This window comes from Paramisgurnus dabryanus, chromosome 16 (assembly GCF_030506205.2).
Source record: "Paramisgurnus dabryanus chromosome 16, PD_genome_1.1, whole genome shotgun sequence".
Taxonomy (NCBI): domain Eukaryota; kingdom Metazoa; phylum Chordata; class Actinopteri; order Cypriniformes; family Cobitidae; genus Paramisgurnus; species Paramisgurnus dabryanus.
In genome coordinates, this window is record NC_133352.1 from 30,051,551 (window position 1) to 30,070,282 (window position 18,732).

The 18,732-nt window shown below is 39.3% G+C and overlaps 2 protein-coding genes across 21 annotated transcripts in view; both read right to left on the bottom strand.

The window, feature by feature from the left end:
• LOC135760957 (protocadherin gamma-A11-like) overlaps positions 1 to 18,732 on the bottom strand; it is a 162,067-nt gene that overhangs the window by 40,884 nt on the left and 102,451 nt on the right. The window contains exon 1 of one of the 20 annotated variants that reach the window (XM_073812140.1): positions 15,950 to 18,550. The exons of 16 other annotated variants lie outside the window; for them this stretch is intronic. In XM_073812140.1, coding sequence (XP_073668241.1) covers positions 15,950 to 18,334 — 2,385 coding nt within the window. In that variant the 5' untranslated portion in view covers positions 18,335 to 18,550. Of the gene's footprint in view, positions 1 to 222; positions 2,828 to 8,483; positions 11,388 to 12,483; positions 15,208 to 15,949; positions 18,551 to 18,732 lie in introns of those variants that run through there. 3 more of the 20 variants (XM_073812141.1, XM_073812137.1, XM_073812133.1) reach the window with 3 other exon arrangements.
• On the bottom strand, positions 2,781 to 6,918 carry LOC135763095 (protocadherin beta-16-like). Its single transcript, XM_065275326.2, has 3 exons — positions 6,119 to 6,918; positions 4,003 to 5,617; positions 2,781 to 2,801 (listed from the first exon to the last, which is right to left on the bottom strand). The coding sequence occupies exons 1-3, from the start codon at positions 6,916 to 6,918 to the stop codon at positions 2,781 to 2,783; spliced, it is 2,436 nt and encodes an 811-aa protein (XP_065131398.2).

Sequence of the window (18,732 nt, forward strand, 5' to 3'; positions counted from 1 at the left end):
AAGTAAAGCAGGTGAAACTATGTATTAAGTTTTTTTAAAGAGACCTAATAAACAAAAAATATTATCACAAGAAAAAGAAAGGGCCCAAAAAGCGAAAAGAGTTACATATTTGAATAAAACAGTATATTATGTACACATAATGACAGAACAAGCGAGGCTAAATAAAATGGGATATTCTTGCAAAAAATAAAATAAAATAAAATAAAAAATAATAAGTCATACCTTTTCACCCTGTCTCAAATGGTCAAAAGAATTATTGGGATCATTATTCTCTCTCTGCGCATGTGTGAGTGTCTGTGTTCCACTGGTGTCCAGACTTATGATGCTCTCACTGTAAGGTCTGACGAATTTCAGATCACTCTTTCTGGAGTCTGTGGTTCTGCAAACATCATAATTGTACACGTGCTGTAAAGTTCCTGTGCCACCTACGTCTGCGTAAAGGGGCGGATAATACGGAATAACTGGAAGATTCGCTCCAGATTTGTAAAACATCCGCTCGCGTCTCCATCTGTAGCATTTGACTGACAGTATGGCGATGATGGAAACTATAAAGAGAAACGAAACCACAGCCAAAGCCAAGACTAGATAAAAAGTCAGGTTGTCATTGTATTCCTTGTCGTGCGTAAAGTCAGTAAACTCCGAGATCACTTCAGGGAAGCTGTCTGCCACCGCCACGTTAACATTGACTGTAGCTGAACGAGAGGGCTGCCCGTTGTCCTCCACTACAACAGTGAGTCTTTGTTTCACAGCATCTTTATCTGTCACTTGACGTACAGTTCTTATTTCTCCATTCTGTAAGCCCACTTCAAACAGGGCCCTGTCTGTAGCTTTCTGCAGTTTATATGAGAGCCAGGCATTCTGTCCAGAGTCCACATCAACAGCGACCACTTTAGTGACCAGATAACCCACATCTGCCGAACGAGGCACTATTTCAGCCACCACGGAACCACCAGACTGGACCGGGTACAGAACCTGAGGCGCATTGTCATTCTGGTCCTGGATGATTATTTTCACACTGATATTGCTGCTGAGAGGAGGGTTTCCTCCGTCTTGCGCCTTTACGCGAATGTTAAATTCTTTTGTTTGCTCATAATCAAAAGAACGAACTGCAATAATTTCTCCACTCTCCGCATTTACTGAAATATACGTTGAAGCAGAGACGCCACTTACAAGAGTATCCTCTAGAAAATATGAAATACGCGCATTATTACCTGAATCTTTGTCATGCGCTTTAATGGATAAAACAGAGACTCCGGGTGAATTATTTTCCATCACATATGCGGTGTATGACTGACGCTGAAAAACAGGGGCGTTGTCATTGACATCAGAGATCTTCAGATTTAAGGTTTTATTAGTAGAGAAAGAGGGCGAGCCCTCGTCAGTAGCTGTTATTGTTATATTATATTCGGAGATTTTTTCACGATCCAAAAGCTCATCAGTGACCAGATTGTAATAATTTGTGGTGGATGACTTTATCTTGAAAGGTAAAGATTGAGGAATATAGCACTTTACTATTCCATTTTTGCCCGAATCCAAATCTTTGACATTCAACATTGCTATAACAGTCTCTGGAGCTGAGTTTTCAGCCACATGATTTGAGAAAGAAATTATACTAATTATAGGTGCATTGTCGTTTATATCTGTTACGTCGATATGCACTTTGCTAGTGTCCTTTAATCCTCCTTTGTCTGCAGCTTCTGCGTATAATTCATATTTTTTTAATTTCTCGAAATCTAACTGGCCGTTAACTGCAATATCCCCGGTAACAGAATCAATGTTGAATAGATTAGATACACTTTGACTGCTCTGAGCAAAAGAATATCTAACCTCTCCATTGGACCCAATGTCTCCATCCGATGCACTAACCCTTAAAAGAGTAGATCCTTCTGAAATATTTTCTGGAATAGACGCCCTGTAGACGGCCTGACTGAAAACAGGTGCATTGTCATTTGCATCTAAAACAATAACGTTTATCTTGACCGTACCTGTTTTCTGAGGGTTTCCGCCATCAAACGCAGTTAAGATCAATTTATGTTCCCCAACAATTTCTCTGTCTAAAGACTTTTGCAAAATCATCTCTACGTATTTTGTATCGTCCAGCTGAGCAGGTATTTTAACTGTGAAATGATCAGTTGGGTTTAATTTATACTTTTGAATCGAATTTAGACCTACATCTGGATCGTTAGCGCTATCGATTGAGAAGCGAGCACCAGACAAGGCTGATTCACTTATTTCCAATGTTATCTCCTTTTTCATAAACCCAGGAGCATGATCATTAATATCTAATATTTCCACATCGATTCTGTGCAGCTCCATTGGGTTTTCTAGAATGATCTGAAAGTGTAAGGAGCAGGGAGACACTTGCGCGCACAGCTCCTCTCTATCTATCCTCTCTTTCACTACCAGAGTCCCTTTATCCACATTCAGACCGATGTACTCACGACTGTCCTCAGTAAAGATCCTCGCACGACCAGATTTCAGCCTCTTAACATCCAAATCGAGATCCTGAATGATATTTCCCACAAGTGAACCTTTTGTCATCTCCTCTGGAACAGAATAACGGACCTGCCCGTGCGCAACTGCCATGACAAAGACGCACAGCGCGAGATGCTGCATTAGCCATGTCGCAGTCGACGATGCGCTTCCTCGGGAATTAGAAGAACAAAGGCAAAACATTTTGCAAATCATTTCACATACTCTAGAAGCCAAGACAAAGACGAAAAGATTCAGAAATATAAAATCCTTAAAACGTCACTCGAAAATATAGGACAACAAATGTCTCAAGCCTTCAATGAGTGCGTCTGAAATGAAAGAGATATTCCGCAGACTATATCACGACAGAAAATAAAGGAGGGTCTGAAACAACTTTAAAAACTGACCAACAGCGGCACTTAGAGCACCAGAGAAAGATTACATAAAAACAAAAAAAATATTTAGCAAATACGCACCGTATCAACACTTTTTTGGGTGGAATATTACAAAAAAATTGATTTACAAAATCTTTTGGTTTTAATGTTCATGTTCTAAAGCATACAATTATTTAAATAACTATTTGCAACAGCAAATTAAGCTACAAAATCACTATTTATAAAAACTGCATTGTTGCGGATATTAAAGGAAAGGTGGCCAACAATAACAATGGGAATTCATTCAAAACGGTTAATAAACATTCCATGAGTCGACTAAGATGATAACCAGAAAGTACAGACCTCTAATTTAGCTAAGATATGTGAAGACGCTCAAATATAATAATCTGAATTTGATAAAAAACATGATTAATTAAACATAATTTGTTAAACATGATTACTACAAAAAGTTCCGTACTTCACTTTGTGTTCTTTTAAAATTTGATGACCTTACTATCATTCCTAAATATAAATATAAATATCATCATAACAATAAATTACACGATTTTATAGCACATATTGTATTTATTTAGAGTCACTGTAAAAAATGTGCAGCATGAAGTTATGCAAGTAATTTCAACCTACTTTTTTGTTTTGGCTGTGAAAAAAATGAAGTTTTAAATTTAACTTAATTTTATGTGAACCACATGCTCTTTGTAGATTACTGTAATTTTATTAACAGATTTCAGCTTTTATTTCACTTCAATTATTACCTCACAGTTCTCTCACTTTATCTCACATTATTGCAAGCCCCATACTATCGCAGTCACGAAGGCTACAGTAGAAACCTTTTAACTGGTTAAATGTATGATCAAATAATGTATATTTCAAAGCAACCAAATTTAATTAAAGTATTTTAAAAAAGTACAAAATATGTAAAACATACAATCACCATAATGCCATCTTATATCATACAACATCGTCACCATTTATAGGTATATTTAGGAAGAACAAAGCAGTCATGATTTTTATCAACCGTATGCTACAAGTAAACACTTTTTACAGTTACAGTTCACACCAACACTTTAGAAAGTATAAAAATGATCATGAAATATCCATTAAAAAGTAAAAATCATAAACACTCGTCTGATCTCACCTGATCAAAGGAATTGTCTTCATTAAGTTTCTTATTCTGGGCATGCGTGAGTGTCTGTGTTCCACTGGTGTCCAGACTAATGATGCTCTCACTGTAAGGTCTGGCATATTTCAGATCACTCTTTCTGGAGTCAGTGGTTCTGCAAACATCATAATTGTACACGTGCTGTAAAGTTCCTGTGCCCCCTATGTCTGCGTAAAGGGGCGGATAATACGGAATAACTGGAAGATTCGCTCCAGATTTGTAAAGCATTCGCTCGCGTCGCCATCTGTAACATTTGACTGACAATATGGCGATGATAGACACGATGAAAAGAAACGAAACTACAGCCAAAGCCAAGACTAGATAAAAAGTCAAGTTGTCGTTGTATTCCTTGTCGTGCGTAAAGTCGGTGAATTCCGAGAGCACTTCAGGAAAGCTGTCCGCCACAACCACGTTAACATTGACTGTAGCTGAACGAGAGGGCTGCCCGTTGTCCTCCACTACAACAGTGAGTCTTTGTTTCACAGCATCTTTATCCGTCACTTGACGTACAGTTCTTATTTCTCCATTCTGTAAGCCCACTTCAAACAGCGCCCTGTCTGTGGCTTTCTGCAGTTTATATGAGAGCCAAGCATTCTGTCCAGAGTCAACATCAACAGCGACCACTTTAGTGACCAGATAACCCACATCTGCCGAACGAGGCACTATTTCAGCCACCACGGAACCACCAGACTGGACCGGATACAGAACCTGAGGCGCGTTGTCATTCTGGTCCTGGATGATTATTTTCACACTGACATTGCTGCTGAGAGGAGGTGAGCCTCCATCTTGCGCTTTTACGCGGAACTGAAAATCTTTGATCTGCTCGTAATCAAAAGATCGCACTGCGTGTATGACTCCACTATCAGCACTGATGGACACTAACGAGGAGACGGGCGCTCCATTAACAGAGGAGTCCTCCAGTATGTAAGACACGCGAGCATTCTGGTTAAAATCTGAGTCTCTGGCTCGGACTGTAAAGATGAAAAGACCTGGTGTGTTGTTTTCTAAAACAAAGGCCTCATAAGAGCTTTTCTCAAAGACAGGTGCGTTATCATTAACATCTGATATCTGTAAAGAGAGAGTGAAGCTGCTGGAGAGAGAGGGTACGCCCTCATCAGCGCACGTCACACTAATATTATACTGAGACTCTCTCTCGCGATCTAAATCATTGTCTGTCACAATACTATAAAATCCATTAGAAGTGGATTTAATCGTAAAAGGAATATTTTCATTTACACGGCATCGAACCTCTCCATTACTATCGGAATCCGGATCATTAACACTGATGATGGCAATCACTGTACTTTGTGGAGAATCTTCGGGTATCGCTGTAGATATTGACATAGCAGTGATGACAGGCGCGTTATCATTTACGTCAATCACGTCCACGATTATCTTACTAGAATCTGACAGCCCACCGTTATCTACTGCTTCTATATCAATTTGGTAATGCTTGGATGTTTCGAAGTCGAGTTTTCCGACCAGCGTCACCAAACCATTTTCATCTATTTGAAAAATATCAGACACGCCATCGTTATTTCCAATTAGGTAACTAACCTCTCCATTTGTCCCTTTATCTGAATCGGAAGCGCTAACCCAGTATCACGAAATTGCGTGACTATTTCACGCATGGACCAGCGTGACAATGTCACGCTTTGCCGCGTTTGAGCGTGAGCATGTCACGCTTTCTGTTTGTGTCACTGTCACGTATTGGTTACTCAACTTTTTTGTCCTAATTTCTTACCATTGTCGCTTCGGTTTAGGGTTAGATTTACATAAAATGACACCCTTACCTAAACAAACTCTAACCCCAACGTCAGGTGACAATTGGTTAAAGTTTAGAAAATATAAAAGAATAAGTATTGTATCTTTTTTTTTTATAAACCAATACTTAAAGTGACAAATACTTAAAGTGACATATAACACAAGCACCAAATCTAACCCTAAACCGAAGCGACAATGGTTTGAAAATAGGACAAAAAAGTTGAGTAACCAATACGTGACAGTGACACAAACAGAAAGCGTGACATGCTCACGCTCAAACGCGGCAAAGCGTGACATTGTCACGCTGGTCCATGCGTGAAATAGTCACGCATTTTCGTGATATAGGGTTGCAACAGAGATGACTGAAGTGCCTCTTTGGGAATTTTCAGTAATAATTGCTCTATACATAGGTTTAGTAAAAACGGGAGCATTATCGTTTACATCAAGCACAGTTATATGTATCTGAACGGTCCCTGATTTCGGTGGTTCTCCACCGTCAACTGCCGTTAACACCAGAGACATGTTTTCCTGTTTTTCTCGGTCTAAAGGCTTTTGTAGAATCATCTCAACCTTTTTACTCCCATCACTCTGACTATGAAGTTTTAAATTAAAATGGTCGGTAGGCTGTATAAAATAACTTTGCAGATCATTCGAGCCAATGTCTGCATCTATCGCTTTCTCCAGCACAAATTTTGATCCTATGACAGCCGATTCACTTATCTCAAATCGTCTCTCGTTTCTTTTAAAAATAGGAGAATTGTCATTTATGTCTTTAATTTCAACAGTTACTCGAAACAGTTCCATTGGATTATCAAGAATAATTTGTAAATGTAGTGCGCAAGGCGTTGTCTGTCCGCATAGCGCCTCTCGGTCTATTCTCTCTTTGATAAGGAGGACTCCTCTGTCTTTATTCAGCTCGATGTATTCACCGCTGTCTCCTGTATAAATTCGGGCTTTGCCAGATTTCAGTCTCTTTAAATCTAAACCCAAATCCTGCGCTATGTTACCGACTAAAGAGCCTTTCGACATTTCCTCAGGAATGGAGTAACTGACCTGCCCGAGAGCTGAACTGAGAGAGAGAAACCAAATAAACAGCAGTACTTGCCGCGCCATTGTTCTGTCCGACATTCTGCAGAAGAGCAGGAAGATAAAGCCTGGAATAAAGTATCAATCCAAAATGTGTGTAGAAAAATCCTTTTAAGTCCAAAGCATGAAACAGTAAAAAAATGACACGTGAATCCAGATAGACATTAAATTCTATAACTCCGTGATTCGTGTTATTTCTCCTCCTCATGTAACACTGCTCAGCTTCAGCCTCTCTCTCTCTCTCTTATAATATTGAGATGATGGGGGTGGAACTGCTGAAAATCTGCTCTCTAAACTGTGACACACTAACCAACAGCGGCACTTTGAGACGATTCTTATGAACTACAGAAACAATCAAACCCATGCACTTTCACACAGTTTCAGAAATGTTTTAGAAACAAATATAGTAACAGCAAATGTCCATCGGAATAAACAATCACCATAAAGGTAAACACTTTATCAAGATTGAAGAGCTTTATTGTCATACAAAAAACTCTGCTGCACTATACAATGAAATTCTTACTCTGTGAAACACCGGAGTCTAATTAAATATAAAAGATTTGACGAAAATGTAAGTGGAGAAAAATGGGTAGCTGCTCAAATTATCCAGATATTCAATGATGATGAATGGAAAATTAAACCTTAATATGATATATATTCTAAAATAATAAATGACTGTGCTATAAAGCGTTCCAGGATAAGCAGCATTCGCTACTTTCCAAAGAAAACCGTACAAAAGGAAAGAGAGCATTTCAGGACCATGGCCAGAGACGCATTTAAATCCCTGCCTGAAAACAGAGGCAGCGGCGGCTCATCACAAGGCAAGTGAGCCTTAAGCCTCTCTAAAATCTTAGAAATGTTAGACCTTACATTCATACATAATTTTTGAAAAGTATATTCTTCAAAATATGTAGGTGCCACAGTTTGATTAGTTGTATACTTACTTTTAGCTTTGACAGGGGTTCTTTATCGGACAGACTGATTTCAATTAAATGTATATATATATTATCCGCGTTTCGGAAACAAATCAACTGATAGATTAAGGTCTGATAATAAAATGATAAATTTTAATGAACACATCAGCGTCGATCTGCATAAAGTTCACCCATCAGCCGCCTTTGGACAAATTAAATATATGCATCTAATAAGGGACAATAACTACTCAAACAAAATATTTGTGTGCCTTTTGAATTTTAATTAGGTAAACGGAGGATGTTGAATCGCGGGTTGTCATTGTTTATTGTCGGTTATTAAAGTGGAAGGCGCGAAAATACACTATTAAAAATAAGTCAAAGAAAAAGCTTCTTTCAATTCATTTTTCTAATCTAATTTTAACCTAAAACAAAATATCAAATAATTTATAAATATATGCATTTATTAAGAGCATTAATTATTTTTTCTAACTGAACTAATATGCATTTCAAATATACCCTCTTTTATTAATCCAATACCAATGTAGATATTTATTACTCATTTTTAAAATATCAACTTATTATCTTTCGAATGGAATGAAAAAAAATGAAACACAGTATAAAACTCAGACAAAAATGTGAACCACTAGACCAATTTAATTGCTGAACAAAAAAGCTTTATACAAAGATTCTCACCTGATCTTCAAAATCTTCATTGATCAGTTTCTTATTCTGCGCATGTGTGATTGTCTGTGTTCCACTGGTGTCCAGACTAATGATGCTCTCACTGTAAGGTCTGACGAATTTCAAGTCACTCTTTCTGGAGTCAGTGGTTCTGCAAACATCATAATTGTACACGTGCTGTAAAGTTCCTGTGCCTCCTACGTCTGCGTAAAGGGGCGGATAATACGGAATAACTGGAAGATTCGCTCCAGATTTGTAAAACATCCGCTCGCGTCTCCATCTGTAGCATTTCACCGAAAGTATCGCGATGATAGACACGATAAACAGAAACGAAACTACAGCCAAAGCCAACACTAGATAAAAAGTCAGATTGTCGTTGAATTCCTTTTCGTGCGTAAAGTCGGTGAACTCCGAGATCACTTCAGGGAAGCTGTCCGCCACAGCCACGTTAACATTGACTGTAGCTGAACGAGAGGGCTGACCGTTGTCCTCCACTACAACAGTGAGTCTTTGTTTCACAGCATCTTTATCTGTCACTTGACGAACAGTTCTTATTTCTCCATTCTGTAAACCCACTTCAAACAGCGCCCTATCTGTGGCTTTCTGCAGTTTATATGAGAGCCAGGCATTCTGTCCAGAGTCAACATCAACAGCGACAACTTTAGTAACCAGATAACCCACATCTGCCGAACGAGGCACTATTTCAGCTACCACAGAACCACCGGACTGGACCGGATACAGAACCTGAGGCGCGTTGTCATTCTGGTCCTGGATGATTATTTTCACACTGACATTGCTGCTGAGAGGAGGTGAGCCTCCATCTTGCGCTTTTACGCGGAACTGAAAATCTTTGATCTGCTCGTAATCAAAAGATCGCACTGCGTGTATGACTCCACTATCAGCACTGACGGACACTAACGAGGAGACGGGCGCTCCGTTAACAGAGGAGTCCTCCAGTATGTAAGACACGCGAGCATTCTGGTTAAAATCTGAGTCTCTGGCTCGGACTGTAAAGATGGAAAGACCTGGTGTGTTGTTTTCTAAAACAAAGGCCTCATAAGAGCTTTTCTCAAAGACAGGTGCGTTATCATTCACATCTGATATCTGTAAAGAGAGAGTGACGCTGCTGGATAGAGAAGGCACGCCCTCATCAGCGCACGTCACACTGATATTATACTGAGACTGTCTCTCGCGATCTAAATCACCGTCTGTCACTAAACTGTAAAACCCATCAGGCGAGGACTGAATAATGAAAGGAACATCCCCATTCAAGTCACAATGAACTTTCCCGCTTTCATTGGAGTCAAGGTCTTGTATGTTCAATATTGCGAGAACAGTGCCAGATTTGGAATCTTCTGATATGTGGGTTGATTTTGAAATAATATTAATAGATGGACTATTGTCGTTGACATCAATTATGTCAACAACGACCTTACATGAATCTGTATGACCGCCCCCATCACGTGCTTGAACATCAATTTGGTAATGCTTATTTTTTTCATAGTCTATGCCCCCAATAAGTTTCACAACACCAAAATCGGGGTCTACTTCAAAAGTCTCTGCTGCCGTGTCTGCTGTACTCGAAATGGAAAACAATATATGACCGTTTGAACCATGGTCCTTATCGGATGCACTAACTGTTGTTAAAACCGTGCCTTTGGGAGAATTTTCAGCTATGCTTGTTTTGTACACGGATTGTGAGCAAACAGGGGCGTTATCATTTGCGTCTAAGACTGTAACGTGTATCTGCATTGTGCCAGACATCTGAGGTTCGCCTCCGTCAAAAGCTGTTAAAATTAAAGTAATATGCTCCTGTTTCTCGCGATCTAAAGGTTTTTGAAGAACCATTTCAACGGCTTCATTTGCATTGAGGAGATTCTGAAATTTTAAAACAAAATTATCTGTGGGCTGGAGAGAGTAACTATGCAGACCATTTCGACCCACGTCACGATCAATAGCCCTTTCCAAAATAAATCGGGCTCCTGCTAAAGACATTTCGGTAATTTCAAATCTCATCTCCTTCTTACTAAACATCGGTGCATTGTCATTTATGTCTGTTACCTCCACTGTAACGCGGTATAATTGCATTGGGTTTTCCAAAATAATCTGTAAGTGTAGTGCGCAAGGCGTTGTCTGTCCGCATAGCGCTTCTCTGTCTATTCTCTCTTTGATAAGGAGGACTCCTCTGTCTTTATTCAGCTCGATGTATTCAGCGCTGTCTCCTGTATAAATTCGGGCTTTGCCAGATTTCAGTCTCTTTAAATCTAAACCCAAATCCTGCGCTATGTTTCCGACTAAAGAGCCTTTCGACATTTCCTCAGGAATGGAGTAACTGACCTGCCCGAGAGCTGAACTGAGAGAGAGAAACCAAATAAACAGCAGTACTTGCCGCGCCATTGTTCTGTCCGACATTCGGAAGAAAAGCAGGAAGATAAAGCCTGGGATTAAATATACCAATCCAAAATGTGTGGAGAAAAATCCGTATATGTCCAAAACATAAAATAGTAAAATAAATGTAAATCCAGATAGACATTAAATTATATATATCCGTGATTCGTGTAATCTCTTCTCCTCATAAGACTTGTGTGTGCTCAGCTTCAGGCTCTCTTTCTCTCTCTCTTATAATATCGAGATGATGGGGGTGGAACTGCTGAAAATCTGGTCTTCTAACTGTGACACACTGACCAACAGCGGCACTTTGAGTCCATCCTGATGAATTACAGAAACAACCCAAATCGATCCACTTTTACTCAGTTTTAGCAATGTTTTAGAAAAACACTTAATTTGAACAAAACACTATAGTAACAGCAAATGTCCTTCGCAATAAACAATCACCGTGAAGGTAAAACACTTTTTTACGTTTCAAGAGCTTTATTGTTATAAAGAAAACACTCTGCTGCACTACACAATGGAATTCTTACACTGTGAAACCTCTGAGTCTAATTAAATATAAAAGATTTAACAAAAAATGTAAGTGAAGGAAAATAAGTAGCTTAAACTTTTCATATTTTCAGTGATGATAAATAAATATTTTTACCTTAATATGACATATATTCTAAAATAATGAATTGTGCTATAAAGCATAACATATAGTGGAAGTTTCAGGACAAGCAGCAGGCGCTACACTTCCCCATGAAAACAATACAAAAGGAAAGGAGCATTTCAGGACCATGGCCAGAGACGCAAAGCCGAGTCGCTGAATAAAGACGCTGAAAACAGAGGCAAGCGAGCCTGAGCCTCTCTAAAATACTAGAAATGTTAGACCTTACATTTATACATTTAAAAAAGATTTAAGCGTATTGGTCATAGCACGTATGCGCCACAGTGTGATTTGTGCAACTGTTGTACTTATTCTCTGCTTAAAAAGGGGTTCTTTATCCGACAAACTGATTTCAGTTATATGTATATATTATCCGAGTTTCGGAAACAAACTGATAAGCTAAGCCTAAGGTCTAATATTAATATCAATTTTAATGAACAGCTCAGCCTCGATCCGCATAAAGTTCACCCATCAGCAGCCTCTGGACAGATTGTTGCATAAATATATGCATCTAAGTTACAACAACTACACAAACAAAATATCTGTGTGCCTTTGAATATAAATTAGGTTAGCGGAGGATGGTGAATCACGAGGTGTCATTGTTTATTGTCGGTTATTAAAGTGGAATACGCGAAAATACAATATTGAAAATAAGTTAAAAAAAAAGCTTCTTTCAATTCATGTTTCTTATCTAATTTCAACCTCAAAAATTATAAAAAATAAAGTGTTCTGATAAATATATGCATTTATTTAAGAGTATGAATGGTTTATTCTAACTCAAATAATATGTATTTCAAATTTAACCTCTTTAATTCATCCAATGCCAGTGTAGACATTTATTACTCATTTTAAATTTGCAACTATATTATTATCTTTCGAATGCGATGAGCTAACATGAAACATAAAAACGTAGACACAAACCAATAAACCAATTTACTTGCTGGACAGATAAGCTTTAAAAAAGATTCTCACCTGATCGTCAAAATCTTCACTGATCAGTTTCTTATTCTGCGCATGTGTGATTGCCTGTGTTCCACTTGTGTCCAGACTAATAATGCTCTCACTGGAAGGTCTGACGAATTTCAGATCACTCTTTCTGGAGTCAGTGGTTCTGCAAACATCATAATTGTACACGTGCTGTAAAGTTCCTGTGCCACCGACGTCTGCGTAAAGGGGCGGGTAATACGGAATAACTGGAAGATTCGCACCATTTTTGTAAAACATCTGATCGCGTCTCCATCTGTAGCATTTCACCGAAAGTATCGCGATGATAGACACGATAAAGAGAAACGAAACTACAGCCAAAGCTAAGACTAGATAAAAAGTCAGGTTGTCGTTGTATTCCTTGTCGTGCGTAAAGTCAGTGAACTCCGAGATTACTTCAGGGAAGCTGTCCGCCACCGCAACGTTAACATTGACTGTAGCCGAACGAGAGGGCTGCCCGTTGTCCTCCACTACAACAGTGAGTCTTTGTTTCACAGCATCTTTATCTGTCACTTGGCGCACAGTTCGTATTTCTCCATTCTGTAAGCCCACTTCAAACAGCGCCCTGTCTGTGGCTTTCTGCAGTTTATATGAGAGCCAAGCATTCTGTCCAGAGTCCACATCAACAGCGACCACTTTAGTGACCAGATAACCCATATCTGCCGAACGAGGCACTATTTCAGCCACCACAGAGCCACCAGACTGGACTGGATACAGAACCTGAGGCGCGTTGTCATTCTGGTCCTGAATTGTTATTTTCACACTTACATTGCTGCTGAGAGGAGGTGAGCCTCCATCTTGAGCTTTTACGCGGAAATGAAAATCTTTGATCTGTTCGTAATCGAAAGATCGCACTGCGTGTATGACTCCACTATCAGCACTGACGGACACTAACGAGGAGACGGGGACACCGTAAACCGAGGAGTCCTCCAGTATGTAAGACACGCGAGCATTTTGGTTAAAATCTGCGTCTCTGGCTCTGACTGTGAAGATGGAAAGACCCGGTGTGTTGTTTTCTTGAACAAAGGCCTCATAAGAGCTTTTCTCAAAGACAGGTGCGTTATCATTCACATCTGATATCTGTAAAGTTAGAGTGATGCTGCTAGAGAGAGACGGCACGCCCTCATCAGCACAAATCACACTAATATTATACTGAGAATCTCTCTCGCGATCCAAGTCGCCATCGGTGACCAAACTGAAAAAATTTGTATTAGTTGACGTCAGCGTAAAGGGAATATTTTCGTTTATCGTACAATGTATTTTTCCGTTTTCTCCCGCATCTGGATCCTGCACGTTTATCATTGTTACCACGGTGCCAGAGCCAAATTGTTCTGATATGGTGGACAATTTAGATATTATATTTATAAGCGGTTTATTATCATTTATATCACGCACATCTACATCGATTTTAGAAGAATCAGTCAAACCTCCATCATCAGTAGCCTGTACATGAATTTGATAATGTTGAGCTTTCTCGTAATCTATAATCCCTGTTACTCTTACCTCTCCATTTTCTTCGTTAATTTCAAACAATTCTGGAACAGCGTCTATGGTATTTGTGATTAAATACTTTATTTTACCGTATGAGCCCTCGTCCATATCAGAGGCGCTTACTGTTGTTAAAACCGTACCTCTGAGAGCATTCTCCACGATAGTCGCCTTGTAAATTTTCTGCGTAAAAACAGGCGCGTTGTCATTGGCATCTAATACAGTAATATGTATCTGTGCAGTACCAGATAACTGTGGATTACCTCCATCTATCGCTGTCAAAACCAGAGACAAATGTTCCTTCTTTTCACGGTCCAGCTGTTTCTGAAGAACCATTTCTACTATTTTACTACCGTCAGGCTGCGTCTGTAATTTTAATGCGAAATTATCAGTGGGTTTCAGCGAGTACGTCTGTAGGCCATTAATACCAACGTCCAAATCCATCGCCCTCTCTAAAGCAAATACTGCCCCGGTAACAGCTGACTCACTGATTCTAAATCTCATCTCATCCCTCTTAAAAGACGGCAAATGATCATTTACATCTGTAACTTCGACAGTAACGGAATATAGCTCCATTGGATTTTCCACAATTATCTGTAAATGTAGGGCGCAAGGCGTTGTCTGTCCGCATAGCGTCTCTCGGTCTATTCTCTCTTTGATAAGGAGGACTCCTCTGTCTTTATTCAGCTCGATGTATTCAGCGCTGTCTCCTGTATAAATTCGGGCTTTGCCAGATTTCAGTCTCTTTACATCTAAACCCAAATCCTGCGCTATGTTACCGACTAAAGAGCCTTTCGACATTTCCTCAGGAATGGAGTAACTGACCTGCCCGAGAGCTGAACTGAGAGAGAGAAACCAAATAAACAGCAGTACTTGCCGCGCCATTGTTCTGTCCGATATTCGGCAGAAGAGCAGGAAGATGAAGACTGGGATTACATATACCAATCCAAAATGTGTAAAGAAAAATCCTTATGTCCAATGTAAAACAAAAGCATGTAAATTCCTAAAGACATTAAATTCAATATCTCCGGTATTGTTGTTATCTCTCCTTCTCAAGACTGTGTGCTCAGCTTCAGCCTTTCTCTCTAATAATATTGAGATGATGGGGGTGGACTGGTGAAAATCTGCTCTCTAAACTGTGACACACTGACCAATAGCGGCACTTTGAGTCCATTCTGATGAACTACAGAAACAACTGAAAACAGTTTGATTTTTATGCATAAAATTGTAAACCAGACGCTTGAAGTCGAAAAATAAATAAATAAAAAAGTCAACAAAATTACAGTATTTCTTTTGGATAAATTACTATTTTAAATGTTACAAATATTAAGTTAATTGATTAAAAAAGCACCATCTATAACTTATGATCTGTGCCACGTCTATACTCGCTAAGACTCCTTCACTGATCATATTTAATTGCATACTGTGTTTATAGTTAGAAAGACTTACCAGTACGGAAAAATAATAATATTTAAAATTTCAAAGAAAGAAAGAAACAAATAAACTACCAACAGACAAACAAATAAAAATGACCAACAAATGGCGCTGCTACCCAGTCTCCTGCATTTCAGCACCATGGTCAGAAGAACTTAATATAATTATATGACCCTGTCGAAACCATGGAGAAATCAAGCAATAATAATTGTATTCCTAGAATAATAGCATTAAACGAAATCTAAAGTATAGCCTATAAAAAATAAAACCTATTTTAAAAATTGTTAAGTAAATTCGTTAACGCTAATTTGTGTTCTGGCTCTCTAAAGGTTTTGACGCGATGTAAACACATGAAAAAGAAACTCAGAACAATAAAATAAGACTAGAGATTCGACATAGTCACAGTTTCTATAACACACACAGACAGACGTACTGTCTATAGAAATGTGAATGAAAGCATACGAAAAAGTCAAATAAACACTAAATCGACAACACTTTTAGTCATGAGGAAAAACATCTCAGAAAAGCTCACCTGATTATCATTATCTTCATTGATCAGTTTCCTATTCTGCGCATTCGTCAGTGTCTGTGTTCCACTGGTGTCCAGACTAATGATGCTCTCATTGTAAGGTCTGACGTATTTCAAGTCACTCTTTCTGGAGTCTGTGGTTCTGCAAACATCATAATTGTACACGTGCTGTAAAGTTCCTGTGCCCCCCACGTCTGCGTAAAGGGGCGGATAATACGGAATAACTGGAAGATTCGCTCCAGATTTGTAAAACATCCGCTCGCGTCTCCATCTGTAGCATTTGACTGACAATATGGCGATGATGGAAACAATAAAAAGAAACGAAACTACAGCCAAAGCCAAGACTAGATAAAAAGTCAGGCTGTCATTGTATTCCTTGTCGTGCGTAAAATCAGTGAACTCCGAAAGCACTTCAGGAAAGCTGTCCGCCACCGCCACGTTAACATTGACTGTAGCTGAACGAGAGGGCTGCCCGTTGTCCTCCACTACAACAGTGAGTCTTTGTTTCACAGCATCTTTATCCGTCACTTGACGTATAGTTCTTATTTCTCCATTCTGTAAGCCCACTTCAAACAGCGCCCTGTCTGTGGCTTTCTGCAGTTTATATGAGAGCCAGGCATTCTGTCCAGAGTCCACATCAACAGCGACCACTTTAGTGACCAGATAACCCACATCTGCTGAACGAGGCACTATTTCAGCCACCACAGAACCACCGGACTGGACCGGGTACAGAACCTGAGGCGCGTTGTCATTGTGGTCCTGAATGATTATTTTCACGCTCACATTGCTGCTGAGAGGAGGTGAGCCTCCATCTTGGGCTTTTACGCGGAACTGAAAATCTTTGATCTGCTCGTAATCAAAAGATCGCACTGCGTGTATGACTCCACTATCAGCACTGACGGACACTAACGAGGAGATAGGGACACCGTTAACAGAGGAGTCCTCCAGTATATAAGACACGCGAGCATTCTGGTTAAAATCTGCGTCTCTGGCTCGGACTGTGAAGATGGATAGACCCGGTGAGTTGTTTTCGTGGACAAAGGCCTCATAAGAGCTTTTCTCAAATACAGGTGCGTTATCATTCACATCTGATATCTGTATAAAGAGAGTGACGCTGCTGGATAGAGAAGGCACGCCCTCATCAGCGCACGTCACACTTATATTATACTGAGACTCCTTCTCTCGATCTAAATCACTGTCTGTTACTAAACTAAAGAAATTATTCGCCGTTGACGTCAATGTAAAGGGGATGTTAACAGTAACTGAGCACTGAACTTTTGCATTTTCACCCGAATCTGGATCGTGGACATTTAAAATAGTCAATACAGTGCCCACTTTTGAGTCTTCAGAAAGAGCGCTTGGTTTAGACATTACATTAATAACTGGATTGTTATCATTTACATCGATTACATCAACAATCACTTTGCAAGTGTCAGAGTGACGACCAGGGTCTCTCGCTTGAACGTCAATTTGATAATGCTTAACACGTTCATAGTCGATATCGCCAGATAACCTTAACACTCCCTCATTTCTGTCTATTTCAAAGAGATTACTGGTCACACTTGATGACTTTAATATATGATATTCGATTTTACCGTTTTGTCCTTGGTCTGCATCAGACGCTTTAACAGTAGTTAAAATCGTACCTTTTGGTGAATTTTCTGCAACGCTGGTTTTATAAACAGGCAGAAAGCAAACTGGCGCGTTATCATTTGCGTCCTCTACAGTGATTATAATTGTCATTGTGCCAGACATTTGTGGGTCTCCTCCGTCCACAGCAGTAAGTACAAGTGAAAGATGCTCTTGTTTCTCACGGTCGAGAGGTTTTTGAAGAATCATTTCAACATTTTTAGAACCATCCGGCATATCTTGTGTTTTTAATGCAAAATGATCTGCAGGCTGTAAAGAGTAACTCTGCACACCGTTTATACCGACATCATCATCCACTGCTCTCTCTAACACAAATTTAGATCCAGATGGTAACGATTCAATAATATCAAATTTCATTTCCTTAACTGTAAAGACAGGAGAATTGTCATTTACGTCTAAAATCTCAACTGTAACGCTATAAAATTCAATTGGATTTTCCAAAGTAATCTGTAAATGTAGTGCGCAAGGCGTTGTCTGTCCGCATAGCGCCTCTCGGTCTATTCTCTCTTTGATAAGGAGGACTCCTCTGTCTTTATTCAGCTCGATGTATTCAGCGCTGTCTCCTGTATAAATTCGGGCTTTTCCAGATTTCAGTCTCTTTAAATCTAAACCCAAATCCTGCGCTATGTTACCGACTAAAGAGCCTTTCGACATTTCCTCAGGAATGGAGTAACTGACCTGCCCGAGAGCTGAACTGAGAGAGAGAAACCAAATAAACAGCAGTACTTGCCGCGCCATTGTTCTGTCTGACACTTCTACGAGATGAGAGGAAAAGATGTTTAATCCATTGAATACTAGTCAAAAAGACTAAAGTTGATACATACATCGACCTAAGCAAATTAAAACAGAGATTTTTATCCCAAATAAAATAAAATAACGAAATTATGCATCACTGTGTTCTCTGTCCTCTTCAGACTGAACATTCAGCTTTCGTCTGTCTTATATTATGAAGATGATGGGGGTGGAACTGCAGCAGATCTGCTCTTTAAAATGTGATACGCTGACCAACAGCGGCACTACGAGTCAAGTCAGATGAACTACAGATATATTCAAATAGATCCACTTGTCAATCACAAAAATTATCTAAAATAAAAATTATAAAGTATTCTCAAATAAAAAAACACGTCTTCCCCAGT